The sequence below is a fragment of the Schistocerca gregaria genome, chromosome 1 (genome assembly GCF_023897955.1).
Source record: "Schistocerca gregaria isolate iqSchGreg1 chromosome 1, iqSchGreg1.2, whole genome shotgun sequence".
In the NCBI taxonomy this organism is placed as follows: domain Eukaryota; kingdom Metazoa; phylum Arthropoda; class Insecta; order Orthoptera; family Acrididae; genus Schistocerca; species Schistocerca gregaria.
In genome coordinates this window covers 349,061,306-349,080,894 of record NC_064920.1, presented here as the reverse complement: position 1 = coordinate 349,080,894, position 19,589 = coordinate 349,061,306, and the positions used below count along the sequence as shown (strand labels likewise).

Below are 19,589 nucleotides of genomic sequence, written 5' to 3'. Positions count from 1 at the left end.
CGTCTGGTGTGAGACGTTCCCTGGGGGGGGGGGGGGGGGGGGTCCACCGGGGGCCTAACTGCACAATAACACTGAAAGAGTGGTTCGGTGTGGGGCGGCAGAGGGGTGAAGTGGACTGCGGTAGTCATCGTGGGGTTGTGGACCACTGCAGCTGCGGCGGGGACAGGGCCTCTCCGTTGTTTCTAGGTCCCTGGTTAACATACAATACAATACCCTGTGAGGGCCTATACTTGGGTTAGAGATGAAACGCGGCCAACGATCTCGAAGGCAGAAGAGAAGGCCGATTTAATTCCCAGCGGTGGAGAGAATGGAAAAGCCTAGTCGAGTGGACCACGAACAAAAAATTAAATTCTGCACTAATAATCCGATCGTATTTCGGAATGCAATTCCTTACTTTCATGTAATACAACTTCCATTGCAGTGTGGAAAGTTTGTAAAATGAATGCGCCACACCAGGTGGTAACTCGAGAGAGAAATACACCATCAGAATGTTGAATCGGAGCAACTTTGGAATCCTTCTAAAATAAAATTCAAAAATTAATCCTTCCGAGGGGCTTTAAATACGAAGTCTATAATCAAGTCTGGTAAACAAAAAGAGCTAGAAATATTTTTAGAGAACAAAAAATTCAGACTTTACCAGTTCAAGGAACAAGGCTCTCAGATGAAAATATAGTAGATACTTGTAAATACAGAATCTTCAAAGGCAAATTAGCAATCAAAATTATGAATCAGATGCCATTATTGGGTACAGCTTTCCATGTTCATAACAGTATAATAGGAAATGTAACGGAATTTAAATCCACCTAAGAGAGAATATCTTTCCTATCACTTAAATGCCAAAAAAAGATGTACACACTTGTTAACTGCAATGCACCAATAAATGAAGACAACACGCAAAATCCACAATAGACAGAGGAATCCTGGAATCTTTTAGAAATGGAAATATCCGAAATTTCATATACGAACACCATATTACTATCAGGAAACTTCCATGCACAAATAGGCAGAGAAAAGAAATTTAGAAATGTAGTAGGACAATATCCAGCTCATAGAAGAACCAATGCAAATGGTATCAGGTTAATAAGTTTATGTCAATGCTCTCACCTGAAACTAATGTCAACCTTCTTTAAGAAACTCCGAAGAACAGCTAAAACATGGATATCTCCCAACCCAATGTTAGGATATTTTCAGTTAGATCATGTGGCTATTTTGCAAAAAAAAGTACAATGGAAATTATGAACGTGAAAGTAGTAAGGAATGGTAAATTTGATTTTGAACTCCTATCCAGTAAATTACAAAAAAAGTTACAAAGGCTAATAAAATATAATACAAACAGACTTAGTATAAAAAAGAATCGGTTAATAGCCATCAAGACGAAATTAAGGTGGCTAAGAATGGCAGCTGGCAAGAAATATCCAAAGCAAATAAATGCAGCACAGAAAACATTTGGGTCAATGAAAATTAAAAGGAAAATATGGTCAAATGAAATATGTGAAGAAGCCATAGCAGAGAGAGCTAAAAATGGGAAAAATGCAAATGTTCAAAAAAATTGAAGATTAGGATCAATTTAAGCAAGAAAGAAGGGAAATAGTCAGTTTACTCAGAAATCCCAAACGAGGCTTTGAAAAGGAGGAAGATTTGGAAACAGACAAAAACTTTGTAAAAAATAATACCCGTGACTTTTATCAAACTTTTAAGACCACATTAAAGGGGTGTCAAACTCCAAAACATCAGCTTATGAGCTGTCCTGAACCAACTCATAAATTGGAATTCTCAGATATTAATGAAAATTTTGAAGAAGATATACCACTAACTACAGAAGAAATTGAAGAAGTAATTAAAACCTTCAGAAACAACAAAGCTAGTGAAGAAGATTCTCTTAGAGCTGAACGTTTGAAGTGGTCCTTGCCAGATATAGCAAATGAGCTAAATTTACTCTTTGGAGAAATCTGGAGAATGAAAAAAATCCTAGAGGAATGGAAAGTTACCTTGATACATCCACTACCAAAAAAACGTGAAAAGCAGGATGTAAACAACTGCAGAGGTATTTCTTTACTGCCAGTAGCGTATAAAATGTTTTCGAAGATTTTATAAAGCAGAATAGAACAATATTAGACAGTCATTTAGGTGAATATGAAGGTGGTTTTAGGAAGGGAAGGTCATGCTTAGAACAGATATTTAATCTGAAGTCACTAATTCACCACAGGTTTCTTAACTCAAGGAACATTGAAGTTTTGTTTGTGGATTTCAGAAATGCTTTTGATTCTGTTGACAGAAACTATATATAGAATTATTCGAGAATTTGGCGTCAAGTCTTAACTGACAAACTTTCTCCGTGAAACACATACAGATATAGTCTTTAAAGTAAACTTTATGGGATAAGTTTCAAAGCCTATTAAAATAAAAACAGGTGTATGAAAAGGTGACGGCCTATCCCCAATCTCTTTAATGGTGTGTTAGAGAAAACAGTGGGAATCTGGAATTTCTGAAGAACAAACAAAATTAGAACCAAATATTAAGGATGCTCCAAAATTCCTGAAAATAGATTTTCCCAAACAGAGAGGTAAAAAAATTTAAATATCTTGCGGAGATAATCCAAGAAAATGCTTTGGAAAAATGTGCAATAGACAAAAGTTTGCCTACAGTCGGGAGAGCATATAGTATCACTAAAGACCTCTTCAATAAAAAGTGCCCCTCGAAAAATGTAAAAATAAGGCATTACAACACACTAGTGAAGCTTGAATGCCTATATGCAAGCGAATTAAATTATAATTTAGATAAATTAGAAGTGCTAGTAAGGCGAATTATAACGAAAATATTATGACTACAAAACACAGCAGAAAATTGGAAATTACAGAGTAATGTTGAAATATACCAAAGTGTAGAAAATATTTCAGACGTAATGAGAAAAAGAAGACGCATGTTTTTTGGACACATTTTTCCGGTAAGAAGTCCACAATAAGCTGGGTCAACGAAGCTAGAAAGGATTTAGAAAGAAACAGTATAAAAACAGAGGATATACGTAACAGAAAAGCTTTTCGCGAAAGGAAAATGGAAGGCTGCCAAGGCAGATCAGCTAAAAAGTCTGGTTCAAAATGGTCTGAAGACAGGAAGAAGAAACATGGTGAACAGATGAAAGCATACTGGATGTAAAGAAAAGAACAAAGAACAAAGAGTTGAAATTGGAACGTGGTACTCAGATGACCTATTGGCAGTAAAAAAAGAAATCCTCCTACTACGCTCTATACGTGCAATAAGTAAGCTTGGTTTACGTCTACGTCTATATCTGTATTGTATAAGTGACCTTGCCGTGTGTGATCGACGGTGCTTTGTGAATCGCTGCCTCTTCGTAATGGCCCGCTGGAAGGACGATTGTTGGTATGCGTTTCTGTGAAATCGAATCTCTCTTATTTTACCTTAATAGTCTTTTCGCGAGATATGCGTACGAGAAAGCAAAATATTATTTGGTTTCTAGGTGTTCCTGAGCATATCCGTGACGCTTTCGTGTTTACTAAACGAACCTGTAACGAAATGAGCGACCCGTTTTCGCATCTTTTCTATCGGTGTATCATTTCTATCTGTTACCGATCCGAGCCTGACGAGCAATATTGAAATATTGATCTAACGAGTGTTCTGTAAGCTACCTCCTTCGGAGGTGGTCTGTACTTCCTGGAGATTCTTCCAGTGAACCTGTTTGGCATATGCCTAAGTTGCCATTAACTGCATGTGGTCTTCCGACATTATATGAAACGCTCCGTACGCATACTCTAGATATTTTGTGGAACTAACTGCTTCCATTAACTGGTCTACAATCATCTAATCATACAGTCATTGATCTTTCTGCGTATTTATATCCAATACGCTACATTTACTTATGTTCAGTCAACTGTCAATCTCTGCACCGAGCAGCGATCCGCTGTGTATATATAATCTTGCACTATGCTTTCATCCACTGATTGTGTTTCTTCTTTCTCTCTTCATTTTAAACCAGTCTTTTTAGCTACCCTGCCTTGGAATCCTCCAATTTTCAATGCTTCTCTCTGTTGTTAATATCTTCATTATTTTCATTTAAAAAATAATTTTCCAGAACATTCTCTTGGAGCACGCCCGAAGTGATTTTTTTACGTCTGAAGGCTTGTCTTCGTCGAGAATGACATGTTCTGTTTGCTAGAAACTCTTCAATACAGTTACGCAGCTGGTCCGTATGCTCGTACGTATATTGTTCGTTAGGTGGCAGTGGGGACCTGTGTCGAATGCCTTGCGGAATTCAAGGAACACGGCATCAACTTGGGCCTCGATATTTACTACTTTCTGGGCTTCATGGGCGAACAGATTGAGTTGAGTTTTCACACTACCGTTTTCGAAACAAATGTTGATACCTATGGGAGATTTTAGGTCTCTAGAAACAGTTTTCATGTTTGAAAATCCTACAACAGACAGAAATCAGAGACATAAGTCTATAACTGTGTGTGTTCGACGTCTCTTCTTGAAAACAGAAATAAACTGCACCTTATTCCTACCACTAGGAATGTTTCGCTCCTCCAGTACACTGCTGTTCTGCGTGGTGTTTCCATTTTAATGGGCGGCGGTGAAGTTGTGCGGCGGTCAGTTAAAAGTAAAATGTCGAGTGATGGCTTGCTATGGCCTGGTAAGGCTGAAGACTGTTGGAGCTCGCTACATAAGAAGTGACGCGATGGAATGAGGACTGCAGCAAGTGACGTGGAGACGAACATACGGGGCCGCCGTCTCTGCCAGGCTTCGACGACACGGATTCTGGCACACACCGGCTGCATGCGAGCTGGCAGGTCTGACATCCGCTAACACGTCCGTCAGCATATCACTGTGACCACTTCTGCGAAACGTTAACTGTACCTTGGCGTTCAGTCCTAAGCCTAGTTCGCTGCGGCTCTCCAAGTTAATCTATCCTTTCCTGACTTCTTCACCCCTGACTTACTGCTGGACCAACATCCACCTGAACATGCTTACTTTCCTAGCACTGGATCCCGTCTAGTTTCTTACCCCCTACCAATTCTACCAGGATGTATCCTATCAACTAACCCCTTCTTCCAGGTAAGTGCCATAAATTTTGTTTCTTCGCCATTCTATTCAGTGTCTCTTCGTTAGTTATCGAGTCTACCCGTATATTACCTAGGATTCCCATTTGAAATGTGAAGGTAATCCGAATCTTGTCAGTATGGGTCAAAGGTGTCGATAACTGTAAGAAAATAAAAATTGCAGGTGATCTCAAACATTTTTAGGATAAATTTTAATTTTCTAACTAATGCAGTCACCAGGCATTGTCTTGGACAATAATTTGTACCACTGTTTTGTTCTGAAATGTACAGATGTTTACAACTTCAACTGATTTCAACATGTATCAACATGTGCAGTATCGTATGACGCCCAGTTCATGTCGTTTCCATAGTTTACAAGGGTGTCGTGTACGAATATATAGCGCCGTTCGATGGAATTCCAGATATAGGTCCGGTGACTGTTAAAGATGGGTGTGATGCCTCATATCACACACAATGATCACGAATACAGACTGAAAAAATCCAACAATTGGTAGCTGCTATAAATTGCCGTCTCCTCAATAAAGTTAGACAACGGACAGTACCAAAATTCTGTAATGTGATGGCAGTACCAGTTCTAACGTATGGCTCAGAGGCTTGGACTCTAACCGCCAGTCGCGATTGGACGATAGCGGCAACAAATGGTTCAAATGGCTCTGAGCACTATGGGACTTAACTTCTGAGGTCATCAGTCCCCTAGAACTTAGAACTACTTAAACCTAACTAACCTAAGGACAGCACACACATCCATGTCCGAGGCAGGATTCGAACCTGCGACCGTAGCGGTCGCGCGGTTCCAGACTGTAGCGCCTAGAACCGCTAGCCACCTCGGCCGGTGATAGCGGCAACAGAGATGAGACTCCTGAGACGTCTATCTTGTTACAAACAATTGGATCGGAAAAAATACAGAAATAAGGAATTAACTGGGTATTAGAAGCATATTCCAAAAAATAGAAGAACACAGAAAGAAATGGCATGAACACATTCAAGGTACCTCAGAAGAACGAATACTTAGATTAATGTACCAACATATATTTCAAGGAGAAAAGAATGCCCTGTATTTCGATATATTGTGAGATATTCTGTTCAGAGTTGTTCCAAAGATACTACGAATCGTTTCGCACCTTGAAATCATTTATAGGTTGTGCCTCTTTTACAATAGCCTGGAATGCTCTGAAATGTGCCAGATGAAGACGTATATTGTCGAAACAAGCTGCAGCGACAAAAAATTTTAGCATCCTTGTGGTGGTGTACATATGAACATCCAATAATTATTGTCAGTACTAAGGTTTCTAGCCGGCCGCTGTGGCCGAGCAGTTCTAGGCGCTTCAGTCTGGAACCGCGAGACCGCTACGGTCGCAGGTTCGAATCCTGCCTCGGGCATGGATGTGTGTGATGTCCTTAGGTTAGTTAGGTTTAAGTAGTTCTAATTCTAGGGGACAGATGACCTTAGATGTTAAGTCCTATAGTGCTCAGAGCCATTTGAACCATTTTTTGATCTAAGGTCTCTCCCCGAATGCCGTTCTCAGTATACGTAACAGTTTATCAAATGTGGGCCGGAGCACCATCATACTGCTCGCTGACGATCATGTTGTCAACAGGTGCAACATCCTCTTTGGGCGAGCGCAACTAAAAGAATAAGGATTTGCTACCAATTTTAACTTGGCGCAATGAATGGCAGTTTAGTCCAACTCTAAGTAAATTCAAGATATGTTAATACCAAGAAGCGATATGATGCAGGATAGTAGAAACAATAGCACAGTAGGTAAATCCAAAATATATTTGCATAAAAGTTTTTGGGAACATGCAGGGCACATGGAAGTTTAAACCTGAGACATATTATGAAGTAGACAATACCGCAGTTTCGCAAAGATTGAGCGGCCTACTGCTAGGGTCCTAACAGACTGGCAGAGCCCGTATAAAAGAGTAAAGAGATGCTCGGCGTATGTGAATATTTGGAAAAAAGTTGACCTTATTCTTACGAAAGTCTACGTAAAATTGGCAATCAGGAACTCTTGTGCGAGAATTCTCACTCTATATCATATGGAAGGAAGGAAGATTGGGTTTAGCATCCCGACGACATCGTGGTCATTAGGGACGGAGCTCAAGCATCGGATTGTGTCAAAAAAGACGAAATAAATTAGCCGTGCCCTTTCAAAGGAGCCATCCCGGTTTTTACCTGAAGCCTTTATGGAAATCACGGAAAACCTAAATCTGGATGGGCGGACGTGGGTTTGAACCGTTATCCTCCCGTATACGAATCCAATGCGCTAACTACTGCACCACCTTGCTCGGTCTTTATATCAGGTGTAGGGGCCATGAGAATAAGAGAGATTTTAGGTACTTACCGAAACATAAAATTTCCGTTTCTCATCTTACGAATGAAAAGGAAATGTGTACGGAATATCCTCCGTCATGCTTTGGAAGGTGGCATGCAGGGTGTATATGTAGACGCACATGTAAGGTCTCAGTGATTCCGTTGACTTATGATTCCGCTCTACCATATCTTCACTTTCGGAATATCTCCGGTTAGTTTCTCTTCAGACTATACACTATTCATATTTAGTGAACGTGCGGCACAAGAAAAAACACATTATACAAAACTAATTTTCAGTGCAAAATCATGATTTTGTTTCTAATGGAGCACGAAGGGGCCCGTTATTTTTGCCGCAGCCGCTATTTATAAATCTCGCAGATTTATCGCCGGCTGATAAAGACGTAATGCGCTGCGGCAAGTTCGGTCGTCGGCCAGCCGCAGCGGCCTCGTCTAGCGTGTGGAACGCAACGTCCGCTATGGCGGCGACTGTCATACCACGGGCAGCTGTTTCCTTGCGAAGTCAGAGACCGCTTATCTCTCCCAGAGTGATCGAAAGTTTTCTTATATGGGGGAGAGGTTAACATACCGCTCACATGAGTGTCATTACGGGCGGCGACTAGCGCAGCTCTCATGTAGAATCATTCGACTAGTTTAGCAAATAACGGCAAGTCACAGTATCAAATCAGTCCCTTATTATCGTGAGTAATCGTCGTTAGCAAAGTCCACAGGAAGTAGGAAAACTGGTGAAATGTGTATATACACTGACGAAAAATAATGGCAAAACCAGAAATTAATTAATGTAGATTAATGTAACTTCGGGAATACATTTGACTAGGTAACATATTTCAGTAATTAACTTTGCAAGATCACAAATTAACGTAAGTGTGTGACACGGCAAATGTGAAATGCTGGTACATTAATAACAGGTGTCAGCGCCAGTATCTGAACGCAAGTATGCAATTGCATAAGCATTGAGCCGCGCGGGATTAGCCGACTGGTCAAGGGCGCAGCAGTCATGGACCGTGCGGCTGGTCCCGGCGGAGGTTCGAGTCTTCCCTCGGGCATGGATGTGTGTGTGTGTGTGTGTGTGTGTGTGTGTGTGTGTGTGTGTGTGTGTGTGTGTGTGTGTGTGTGTGTGTGTGTGTATGTGCATGTGTGTGTGTGTGTGTGTGTGTGTGTGTGTGTGTGTGTCCTTAGGATAATAAGTAGCGTGTAAGCTTAGGGACTGATGACCTTAGAAGTTAAGTCCGATAAGATTTAACACACATTTGAACATTTTGAACATACGCATCGAGTTTTACAGGTGGTGGACGTCAGTTTTTGTCCAGTTCTGTTCCAGGCCATATTGCTCTTGGCCTGTCAATACAGGAACGTTCAAATGGTTCAAATTGCTCTAAGCACTATGGGACTCAACATCTGAGGTCATCAGCCCCATAGACTTAGAACTACTTAAACCTAACTAACCTAAGGACATCACACACATCCATGCCCGAGGCAGTATTCGAACCTGCGACTGGAGCGCCTAGAATCGCTCATCCACAGCGGCCGGCAATAGAAGAACGATCAATGTTATTTGTGAATGAGGCTTATGATGTCCCGTATGTACTCGATTGATGGCAGATTCGTGATCGAGCAGGCCAATTCAGCATGTCGACACTCTGTAGAATATGTTCGGCTACGACAGCGGAATGAGGGTGAGCGTTATCCTGTTCGTAATCACTCCCTGGACTGCAGTTCACGAATCGCGGCACAACAGACCGAGTCACCAGACGTACAGATCTGCAGTCAGTGTGCGTGAGATAACCAAGAGAGCACTCCTGCTATCATACAAAATCGCACCACATACCATAACTTCTGTGGCCGAGCGGTTTTAGGCGCTTCAGTTCGGAACCGCGCGACTGCTAGGGTCGCAGGCTCGAATCCGGCCTCGGGCATGGATGTGTGTGATGTCCTTAGGTTAGTTAGGTTTAAGTTATAGGGGACTGATGACCTCCGAAGTTAATTCCCATAGTGCTCAGAGCCATTTGAACCATAACTCTTGGTATAGGTCCAGTGTGTCTAGCGGGCAGACAGATTGGTTACAGGTCTTCAACTGGCCTTCTTCTACCCAACACACGGCCATTACCAGTACCGATGCAGAACCAGCTTTCATCAGCAAGCACAAGAGATCTCCACCCAGCTCTTGCTTGACACCACTAAAGTGGCAGATGGCGGCGGTTTGGGGTCAGAGCAATGAAGGCTACAGGGAGTCTGGCTCGGAGCTGTCCTTAAGGTAACCGATTTGTAACAATTCGTTGTGCCGTTAAGGTGCCAACTGCTGCTCAAATGCTGCTGCAGATGCTGTATGATGCGCCGGTGACATACGCCAAACCCTTTGGTCTTCTCTCTCGTTAATGTCACTCGGGCGTCAGGAAGCTAGAATTCTTGCAACTGTACTTTCCGGTGACCACCGCTCCCAGCAGTCACATATAGTGGCTAGATTCCTGCCAAGTCTTTCTGCAGTATCGCAGAAGGAACATCCAACTTCTAGTACCCCAATTACATCCTCTCGTTCAAATTCAGTGAGCCGTTGATAATAGCGTCTTTGTCGCTTAAAGGTATTCTTGAGTAACGTCAGCTCACAGTGTCCAATATCAAAGGTAACACTCACAACCCTCACAGCGTTCATTTGAAGCAAACCTTATTTTTAACCTCATAGTGGCGCTATTAGCGCCACTCTTACGCAGCTGGAGCGCAATTTGAATGGACGGCATTTTCCAGATGTAGAAATAGCCTAACAACTTTCATTTAATTTGCACAACTCCTTCTCGGTGTTGCAATTTTTTTTCGGTCATTGTACTTCAGATATCTGCGAAGAATGATGTGAATGAAACTATTACTTTCAAAAATCAATGACTTTCAAATTTCTTAAACGATCTTAGAGAACTACGTGGCAACTTGAACCGCACTATCTAAATACACTTTTAGAATATTCTATTAAAGCAGCAGAATTATAATTATGAGCCGTAACGTTGAACCTGAGCGTTAAAAGCACCGTTACTATTCTTGCGATTTTCAGTCCCAAGACTGGTTTGATGCAGTTCTCTTGCTGCTTTATCTTGTGCAAGCTTCATCATCTTCGAATAACAACTGCAACCGATATTATTTTGAACCTGCGTACTGTATTCATCTCCTGGTTTCCCTCTACAATTTCCTCCTCTCCTCCCCCAGACGTCCCTTCATCATTAAACTGGTAAGCCCTTGATGTTTCTGAATGTGTCATATCAGCAGATCCTTTCTCTTAGTCAAGTTATGCTACAAACTTCTTTTCTTCGCAGCTCTATTCACTATTTCCTCGTTAGTTGTACCATCTATCCAACTAATTTTCAGCATTCTTTCGTAAAACCACATTTAAAAACCTTCTATTCTTTTCTTGTTTGAATTGCTTTTCGTTTACGTTTTGCTTCCTTTGCTTTCCTTTACTGCTTACTAAACGTACAGATTGAATAACGTTGGGGATAGGCTACAACTCAAACTCACTTCCTTCTCAACTATTGCTCCCCTTTCCGCCCTTCGGCTCGTGTAATTGCCGTCTAGATTTTGCGGAAGTTGTCTATAATCTTCCTCTCCCTGTATTTTATCCCTGCTACCTTGAGAATTCCAGAGAGTGTATTCCAGTCATTGCCCAAAACTCCAGACACATACCCTCATTTAAATCTATATTCGATGTTCACAAATTTCACTTCATCCGAAATGCTTTTCTTACCATTGCCAGTCTATATTCTATATCCTCTCACACTGGCTTCCATAAGTTATTTAATAGCCCAGATAAAAGGCTCGTTTACTATTTTAAGTGTCCCATTTACTAATTTAATTCCCTCTGTACCACATCATTACATTCCATTTCTATTGTTTTGATTTTGTTAATATTCATCTGATATCCTACTTTTATGACACTATCATTTCAGTTCGGCTTCACTTCCAAATCCTTTCCTGTTTGTGACAGAATTACAATGTCATCGGCAAATCTCAAAGTTTTTTTTTTCTTCTCTCTGAATTTCAATTCCTTCTCGAAATTTTCCTTTCACTTCATTTACTGCTTTCTCAGTGTACTGATTGAACGGCATCGGGGATAAGCTACAACCCTGTCTGACTGCCTTCTCAACTATTACTCTCCTTTCACGCCCTTCGGCTGGTATAACTGCCATCTGGATTGTGTACAAGTTGCCTACAGTCTTTCTGTCCTCGTATTTTATCTCTGTTACCTTCATAATTCCAAAGGGTGTCTTGCAGTCATTTTCAAAATCTCTCTCTCAGTCTACAAATGCTGTAGCGCAGATTTACCTTACCTGAACCTATCTTCTGAGAAGAGTCGTAGGGTCGGTAGTCCTACGTTTGTCCGAAACCCCGAATGGTCTTCTATGACGTCGGCTTCTATCACTTTTCCCATTCTTTTGTAAATAACTCATGTGAGGACTTTGCAGCCATGACTTATGAAACCGAGAGTTCCCACCTGTCAGCACCTGCTTTCTTTGGAATTGGGTGTATTACATTCTGCTTGAAGTCGTAGGGTATTTAACCCGCCTCAAACATTTTGCATACCAGGTGGAATATTTTTCTCATGGCTGACTCTCCCAAGAATATCAGCAGTTCTGAGGGAATGTCGTATACTGCAAGGGTCTTGTATCGACTTAAGTCTTTCAGTGCAATTCACTGTCAAATTATTCTCATTGTATCATATCATCCACTTCATCTTCTTCTTCCTTTTGCCTTTCTATAATATTGTCTTCAGGTTAATTTACCCTGTATAGTCCCTTTATACGTTTTCCTTCCACCTTTCAGCTTTCGCTTCTTTGCTGAGGACTGGTTTTCCACCTGAACTCTCGATATTCTTACATCGACTTTTCTTTCCTCCGAAGGTATCTTAGATTTTCCTGTAGGTGGTATCTGCCTTTTGCCTACTTATACGGTCTTCTACAGTGTTACGTTTGTCCTCTATTCAGTCTTGCTTGGCAATCTTGCACTTATTCTTAGTGTCATTTTTTAGACGTTTGTATTCCCTTTCGCCTGCTTCGTTTTGATATTGTCTAGTATCTACAGTGACATCCAGGTATTGTTAATGGGCCTTTTACCTGTTTGATCCTCTGCTGCTTTCACTATTTCATCTCTCAAAGTCATCCATTCGTCTTCTACTGTATTCCTTTTCCCCGTTCCAGTCCAATGTTGCTTAATGCTCCCTTTGAAACTCTCAGAAACCTCTGGTTCTTTCACCTTATCTACTTCCCATATGGTTCAACATTGTTGAATGCAAAATAAATTGCAAAATAATAAATATAGCGGAAGTATTATATGTTGACCTGCAGTAACTAGATGTAGGCTATCGATTCACCTAAGGTTTTAGAACATATGATAGTTTTGACCATTTTTCTCAATAAGATAAAATAACTCAGAAATCAAAGACCCGATAGGAAACTAAAATTTGCTACGAAAACCTGGTAAAAGTCTAAACCTAATTCATGTATAATACATATGGCAGGGACAAGTTTTAAGTACAGATAGTGTTGAGGATCAGTGGACAAAGTTCAAAACCATCGTACAATATGCGTTAGATGAGTATGTGCCAAACAAGATAGTAAGAGATGGAAAAGAGCCACCGTGGTACAACAACCGAGTTAGAAAACTGCTGCAGAAGCAAAGGGAACTTCACAGCAAACATAAACATAACCAACGCCTTGCACACAAACAAAAATGTAATATGAGGAGGGCCATGCGAGAGGCGTTCAATGAATTCGAAAGTAACGTTCTATATACTGACTTGACAGAAAATCCTAAGAAATTTTGGTCTTATGTCAGAGCGGTAGGTGGGTCAAAACAAAATGCCCAGACACTCTGTGACCAAAATGATACTGAAACAGAGGTTGATAGACTAAAGGCCGAAATACTAAATGTCTTCTTCCAAAGCTGTTTCACAGAGGAAGGCTGCACTGTAGTTCCTTCTATAGATTGTCGCACAGATGACAAAATGGTAGATATCGAAATAGACGACAGAGGGATAGAGAAACAATTAAAATCACTCAAAAGAGAAAAGGTAGCTGGACCTGATGGGATACCAGTTCGATTTTACACAGAGTACGCGAAGGAGCTTGCTCCCTTCTTGCAGCGGTGTACCGTAGGTCTCTAGAAGAGCGTAGCGTTCCAAAGGATTGGAAAAGGGCACAGGTCATCCCCGTTTTCAAGAACGGACGTCGAACAGATGTGCAGAACTATAGACCTATATTTCTAACGTCGATCAGTTGTAGAATTTTAGAACACGTATTATGTTCGAGTATAATAACTTTTCTGGAAACTAGAAATCTACTCTGTAGGAATCAGCATGGGTTTCGAAAAAGACGGTCGTGTGAAACCCAGCTCGCGCTGTTCGTCCACGAGACTCAGAGGGTCATAGACACGTGTTCCCAAGTAGATGCCGTGTTTCTTGACTTCCGCAAGGCGTTCGATACAGTTCCCCACAGTCGTTTAATGAACAAAGTAAGAGCATATGGACTATCATACCAATTGTGTGATTGAATTGAAGAGTGCCTAGATAACAGAACGCAGCGTTTCATTCTCATTGGAGAGAAGTCTTCCGAAGTAAGAGTTATTTCAGGTGTGCCGCAGGGGAGTGTCGTAGGCCGTTGCTATTCACAAATACATAAATGACCTTGTGGATGACATCGGAAGTTCACTGAGGCTTTTTGCGGATGATGCTGTGGTATATCGAGAGGTTGTAACAACGGAAAATTGTACTGAAATGCAGGAGGATCTGCAGCGAATCGACGCATGGTGCACGGAATGGCAATTGAATCTCAATGCAGACAAGTGTAATGTTCTGCGAATACACAAAAAGAAAGATCCCATATCATTTAGCTACAATATAGCAGGTCAGAAACTGGAAGCAGTTAATTCTATAAATTATCTGGGAGTAGGCATTAGGAGTGATTTAAAATGGAATGATCATATAAAGTTGATCGTCGGTAAAGCAGATGCCAGACTGAGATTCATTGGAAGAATCCTATAGAAATGCAATCCGAAAACAAAGGAAGTAGGTTACAGTACGCTTGTTAGCCCACTGCTTGAATACTGCTCAGCAGTGTGGGATCGGTACCAGATAGGGTTGATAGAAGAGATAGAGAAGATCCAACGGAGAGCAGCGCGCTTCGTTAGAGGATCATTTAGTAATCGCGAAAGCGTTACTGAGATGATAGATAAACTCCAGTGGAAGACTCTGCAGGAGAGACGCTCAGTAATCACAGAGGCAGCAAACGCTAGCCACTAGACCACGTTCTGCGGACGATTGTGAGTGTGATTGACCAATTCTGTTGCTTTGCTTTACCAAGCCTCACGTATTTACATTGCTGATATCCTTTTTTTTAAACAGATTTTGTAATGGAAACTCGACGACTACTGCTTGTACATAATACGGTAAACAATCTTCTAACAGTAAAGCACCTGATTAAAGTGTCTTTATTCGTGTCTTCACTAAATTTCGTGGACTGCTGCAGCGCCGAGCAGTCATATCGCATCTGAACGTGCAAATAAACTGAGTGTGAATGAAGTAGGGATTTATTCTCTGCCCTGGGACTAGGTATTCGTGTCGTCCTGATAATTTCATCATCATGATTCATTATGTCACTAGACTGGATTGTGAAAAAATTGGACTGTGAAAAAATTGGACAGTGAAAAAATTGGACTGTGTAAAAATTGGGATCTTTAAAGTCAGTACCGCCATTAGACTGCTGTTTATTTCCAGATTTACATTTACACTATCATGATTTCGACTTCAAAGTGCCATTGTCAAGTGTTTTATGTGTTGAAACTTCGTGGCAGATGAAGACTGTGTGCCGGACCGAGAGTCGAGCTCGGGACATTTGCCTTTCGCGGGCAAGTGCTCTACCAGGAGTGCTAGTCCTGCAAGGTTCGCAGGTTTGAAGGTAGGAGACGAGGTACTACTGGAAGTAAAGCTGTGAGGACGGGGCGTGAGTCATGCTTGGGTCGCTCAGATCGTCGAGCACTTTCCCGCGACAGGCAAAGGTCCCGAGTTCGAGTCTCGGTCCGGCACACAGTTTTAATCTGCCAGGAAGTTTCATATCAGCGCACACTCCGCTGCAGAGTGAGAATCTCATTCTGTTTTAAGTGTTATACAGTGCCTAACATGGCATACTCTCGTATTTAAAATATACTTTTAGACACATTGTCTAAGGATCGATATTTCTTATAAAGTCTACTGCTTTGCTTCACCGAGTATGGCGGCACAGGTTGAAAATCGATGTAGAGTAAGGCAAACGAAAGATCGAATCAGGATCACAATGTAGCAAGAGTACACTCGGTGAAACAAAGCAGTAGGCTTTATAAGAGATATCGACCCTTAGACAATGTGTCTAATAGTATATTTTAAAAACGAGAGTATGCCATCTTAGGCACTGTATAACACTTGAAACACTTGATAACGGCACTTTGAAGCTGTAATCATGATAGTGTAAATGCAAATCTGCAAATAAACAACAGTCTAATGGCAGTACTGACTTTAAAGAAATATATTATGACTGTGCCCCTGCATTATGAAGAAAATTATTAAAAATTGGGACTTCGTACGGTCGCTGATAATAGCGCAGTTGAGCGCCCTACAAACCAAACGTCATCACAGTCACAATCACAGCTGAACAACTGCATTATGTGAACTGTAGCACAACTTCATCAAAAGAAAAATGACAATCGACAAATAAACGCCTGGTAACTGGAGTCCCGAAATCTAAATGGAAAGCTATATTTTTAACCGGGTGCATGCCTGCATCCAAGAAAAATTGCACGTACATCACATGGAAACTTTTCTTAGAATTAGTCTGTACCACCACTTCGTAAACTATTTACTTCTCCTCCTGAATCATTTCGTATCCCGGAAAACTTCTTCGGATTCGTACTTACCAGGGAAAGTTGTAAAAGGGAGATACTAAACTTATCTTGACATTAGGAGCAAACGTGACAGAGAAAGGGTAATGAAGACGGCGAATGCGCAGACCTGCTTGAGAGGGATGAGCTGCTGCTGCTGGTCGCTGTGGGGGTGGACGGACCACTTGTGTGAGGAGGCGAGGGCGACCCCGTAGACGGCGGGCGGCCGCGGCAGCGCTCCCCACAAGAAGTCTGTGGCGGGCAGCTGGTGCTGCAGCGGCAGCGGCCACCCCAGCGACAGTGACAGCGCCGCGGCCGACACCAGCAGAGTGCTTCCGAGAGACATGGTAGCCCCACTGAGCCGACCGCTGGCGCGCCGCGCTTATACCGCGCCGCCTCCTCCGTTGCGTCACGTCTCACCGTCGCAGCCACACTGCCGAAAGGAGCGCTCTTATCTGCCGGCCACCAAACAGTTAGGTGCCTCTTACGTTTCCAACTTACTGTAGCTGTTCCACTGCTGCCTTTCCTCCTGTACGGGCTCATTTTCAGAAGTCTGCCTTACTCTACATCAATTTTCAACTGTGCCGCCATTAACACTATGAGCGAACAATCGAAAGAAATTTTGCCCTCGGTCACTATTTTTAACAAATTAACCTTGTTTCGACACTGTAGGAGTGTCTTCCTCAGAATTTAAACAAAGAATCGTCTATATTCTATAACATCGTCACAGAATTATGTCTAAAAACATATGATAGAGTATAAGTACGGAATCGTCGTGAAAGACTGGCAGTACTTATGTGTCATTTATAAAATAGTAAATATGCCAAAAGGGCATTAGTCACAAAGATATTAAAGATAAAGAAAACTGTGATGGTGAGCCACTAAGGACTGCTCTTTACTTGCGTGGTGCAGGTTGCAAAACTGACTGACTGACTAGTTTGCAACCTGCACCACGCAAGTAACGAGCAACCCTCACAGTTTTCTTTATCTTAAATATCTTTGTGACTAATGCCCTTTTGGCATATTTATTACTTTATGAAAATGGCTCTGAGCACTATGGGACTTAACATCTTAGGTCATCAGTCCCCTAGAACTTAGAACTACTTAAACCTAACTAACCTAAGGACATCACACACATCCATGCCCGAGGCAGGATTCGAACCTGCGACCGAAGCAGTCCCGCGGTTCCGGACTGAAACGCCTAGAACCGCACGGCCACCTCGGCCGGCTTATTGTTTTATAAATTACAAATACGTGCTGCCAGTCTTTCACGACGATTCCGTACTTATACTCTATCATATGTTTTTAGTCATAATTCTGTGCCCTTGTTATAGAACATAGACCATTCTTTGTTTAAATTCTGAGGAAGACACTCCTACAGTGTCGAAACCAGGTTAATTTGTTAAAAATAGTGACCGAGGGTAGAATTTCTTTCAATTGTAACTATTCACAGTCTCTGAATGTGCAGCCATCTACAAGATTTTACTATGAGCGAACTCTGCCAAATGACAGTACAATTATTCCACGCCAGTGGGGGTTTCGATTAAAATTTTATCATTATGTGAGCTTATTTTCAACACACAAAAAATAAAGTCCTACAAATGAAGAATGGTTTGAGTAGACAATCGCTATTGAGTGTTTCCAATACAAGATGACAGTGTATTTGGTAATGTTAGAATTACCCGATATTAATTTCTGCCCCGGAAGGACTCTCGACAGAGAAGAAACTCTTCTGAAACCTGTGCATGACTGACTATCTGAACGCTTATATTGTTTTCTGGTCCTAGTTGTGGAACCTAAGTTGGCAACTTGTGATAAAACAATGTGTTACGTTAACCGGGGACCTAGAAACGACAGAGACGCTCCGTCCCCGTCGCAGCCGCAGTTGGCCGCAACCCCACGACGACTACCGCAGTCCACTTCACCCCTCCGCCGCCCTACATCGACCCCAAGGTTATCGTGCGGTTCGGCCCCCGGTGGACCCCCCAGGGAACGTCTCACACCAGACGAGTGTAGCCCCTATGTTTGCGTGGTAGAGTAATGGTGGTGTACGTGTACGTGGAGAACTTGTTTGCGCAGCAATCCCCGACATAGTGTAGCTGAGGCGGAATAAGGGGAACCAGCCCACATTCGCCGAGTCAGATGGAAAACCGCCTTAAAAACCATCCACAGACTGGCTGGCTCACCGGACCTCGACACAAATCCGCCGGGCAGATTCGTGCCGCGGACCGGCGCTCCTTCCCGCCCGGAAAGCCGTGCGTTAGACCGCACGGCCAACCGGGCGGGCGATAAAACATTAACTAACATGTAAAGTCTCTCAAAAAATAATCAAAAGTACGAGGGTCAGTCAAAAAGTAATGCCTCCTATTTTTTTTCTGCGTTTAATTGTCAGGAAATTTAAATGCAATTACATAGGTTGAAAACCACAACATTGAGGATCATTTTGTCATTTTTCAATGTAATCTCCGCCCATCTCTACAGTTTTGGTCCATCTTTGAACAAGGGCATGTATCCCAGCACGGTAAAAATCACAGCTCTGCTTCCTAAGCCATTGACGCATGGATGTTTTGACGGCCTCCTCATCTTCAAAATGAATCCCACGATGAGCTTCTTTTAGTGGCCCGAACAGATGGAAGTCTGATGGTGCCAGGTCAGGGCTGTATGGGGGATGAGGCAAAACTTCCCATCCAATTTTGACAATCTCGTCAGAGGTGTGACGACTGGTGTGTCGTCTTGCATTGTCATGCAAAAGAAGAACATCTGCCATTGATTTTGTTGGGCGAACTCGCTGAAGACGTGCTTTAAGTTTTTTGAGGGTTGTGACGTATTGAACAGAATTTACTCGTATTGTGCATCCCTGCTCCAAAAAATCAACCAGAATCACACCCTCTGTATCCCACAAAACTGTTGCCATAACTTTCCCTGCCGATCGCACAGTTTTGAATTTTTTCTTCCTCGGCGAGCTTGTGTGACGCCACTCCATTGACTGCCTCTTTGATTCGGGTTCAAAAAAATGCACCCATGTTTCGTCCCCGGTCACAATTTTTTTCAGAAACTCATCTCCCTCCAAACGGAAGCGCTGCAAGTGTTGGGAGGCTATTGTTTTCCTTGCCTCTTTATTCTGATCGGTTAACATTCTTGGAACCCACCGTGCACAAACTTTTGAGTACCCCAATTGTTTAATAATCGTGATCACACTGCCTTTACTAAGAGAAATAATGCGACACACTTCATCTGCAGTCACCCGACGGTCACCACGAATGATGTCATCAACTTGCTGAATGTTGTGTGGAGTC

The 19,589-nt window shown here is 42.2% G+C and overlaps 1 protein-coding gene across 1 annotated transcript in view; it reads right to left on the bottom strand.

The window, feature by feature from the left end:
- The window catches only part of LOC126306122 (uncharacterized), a 47,198-nt gene extending 30,511 nt beyond the window's left edge, over positions 1-16,687 (bottom strand). Inside the window, exon 1 of the mRNA XM_049992066.1 lies at positions 16,424-16,687. Within this exon, the coding sequence (XP_049848023.1) occupies positions 16,424-16,639 (216 nt within the window). The 5' untranslated portion in view covers positions 16,640-16,687. The remainder of the gene's footprint in view (positions 1-16,423) is intronic.
- Between the last annotated feature and the right edge of the window lie 2,902 nt (positions 16,688-19,589).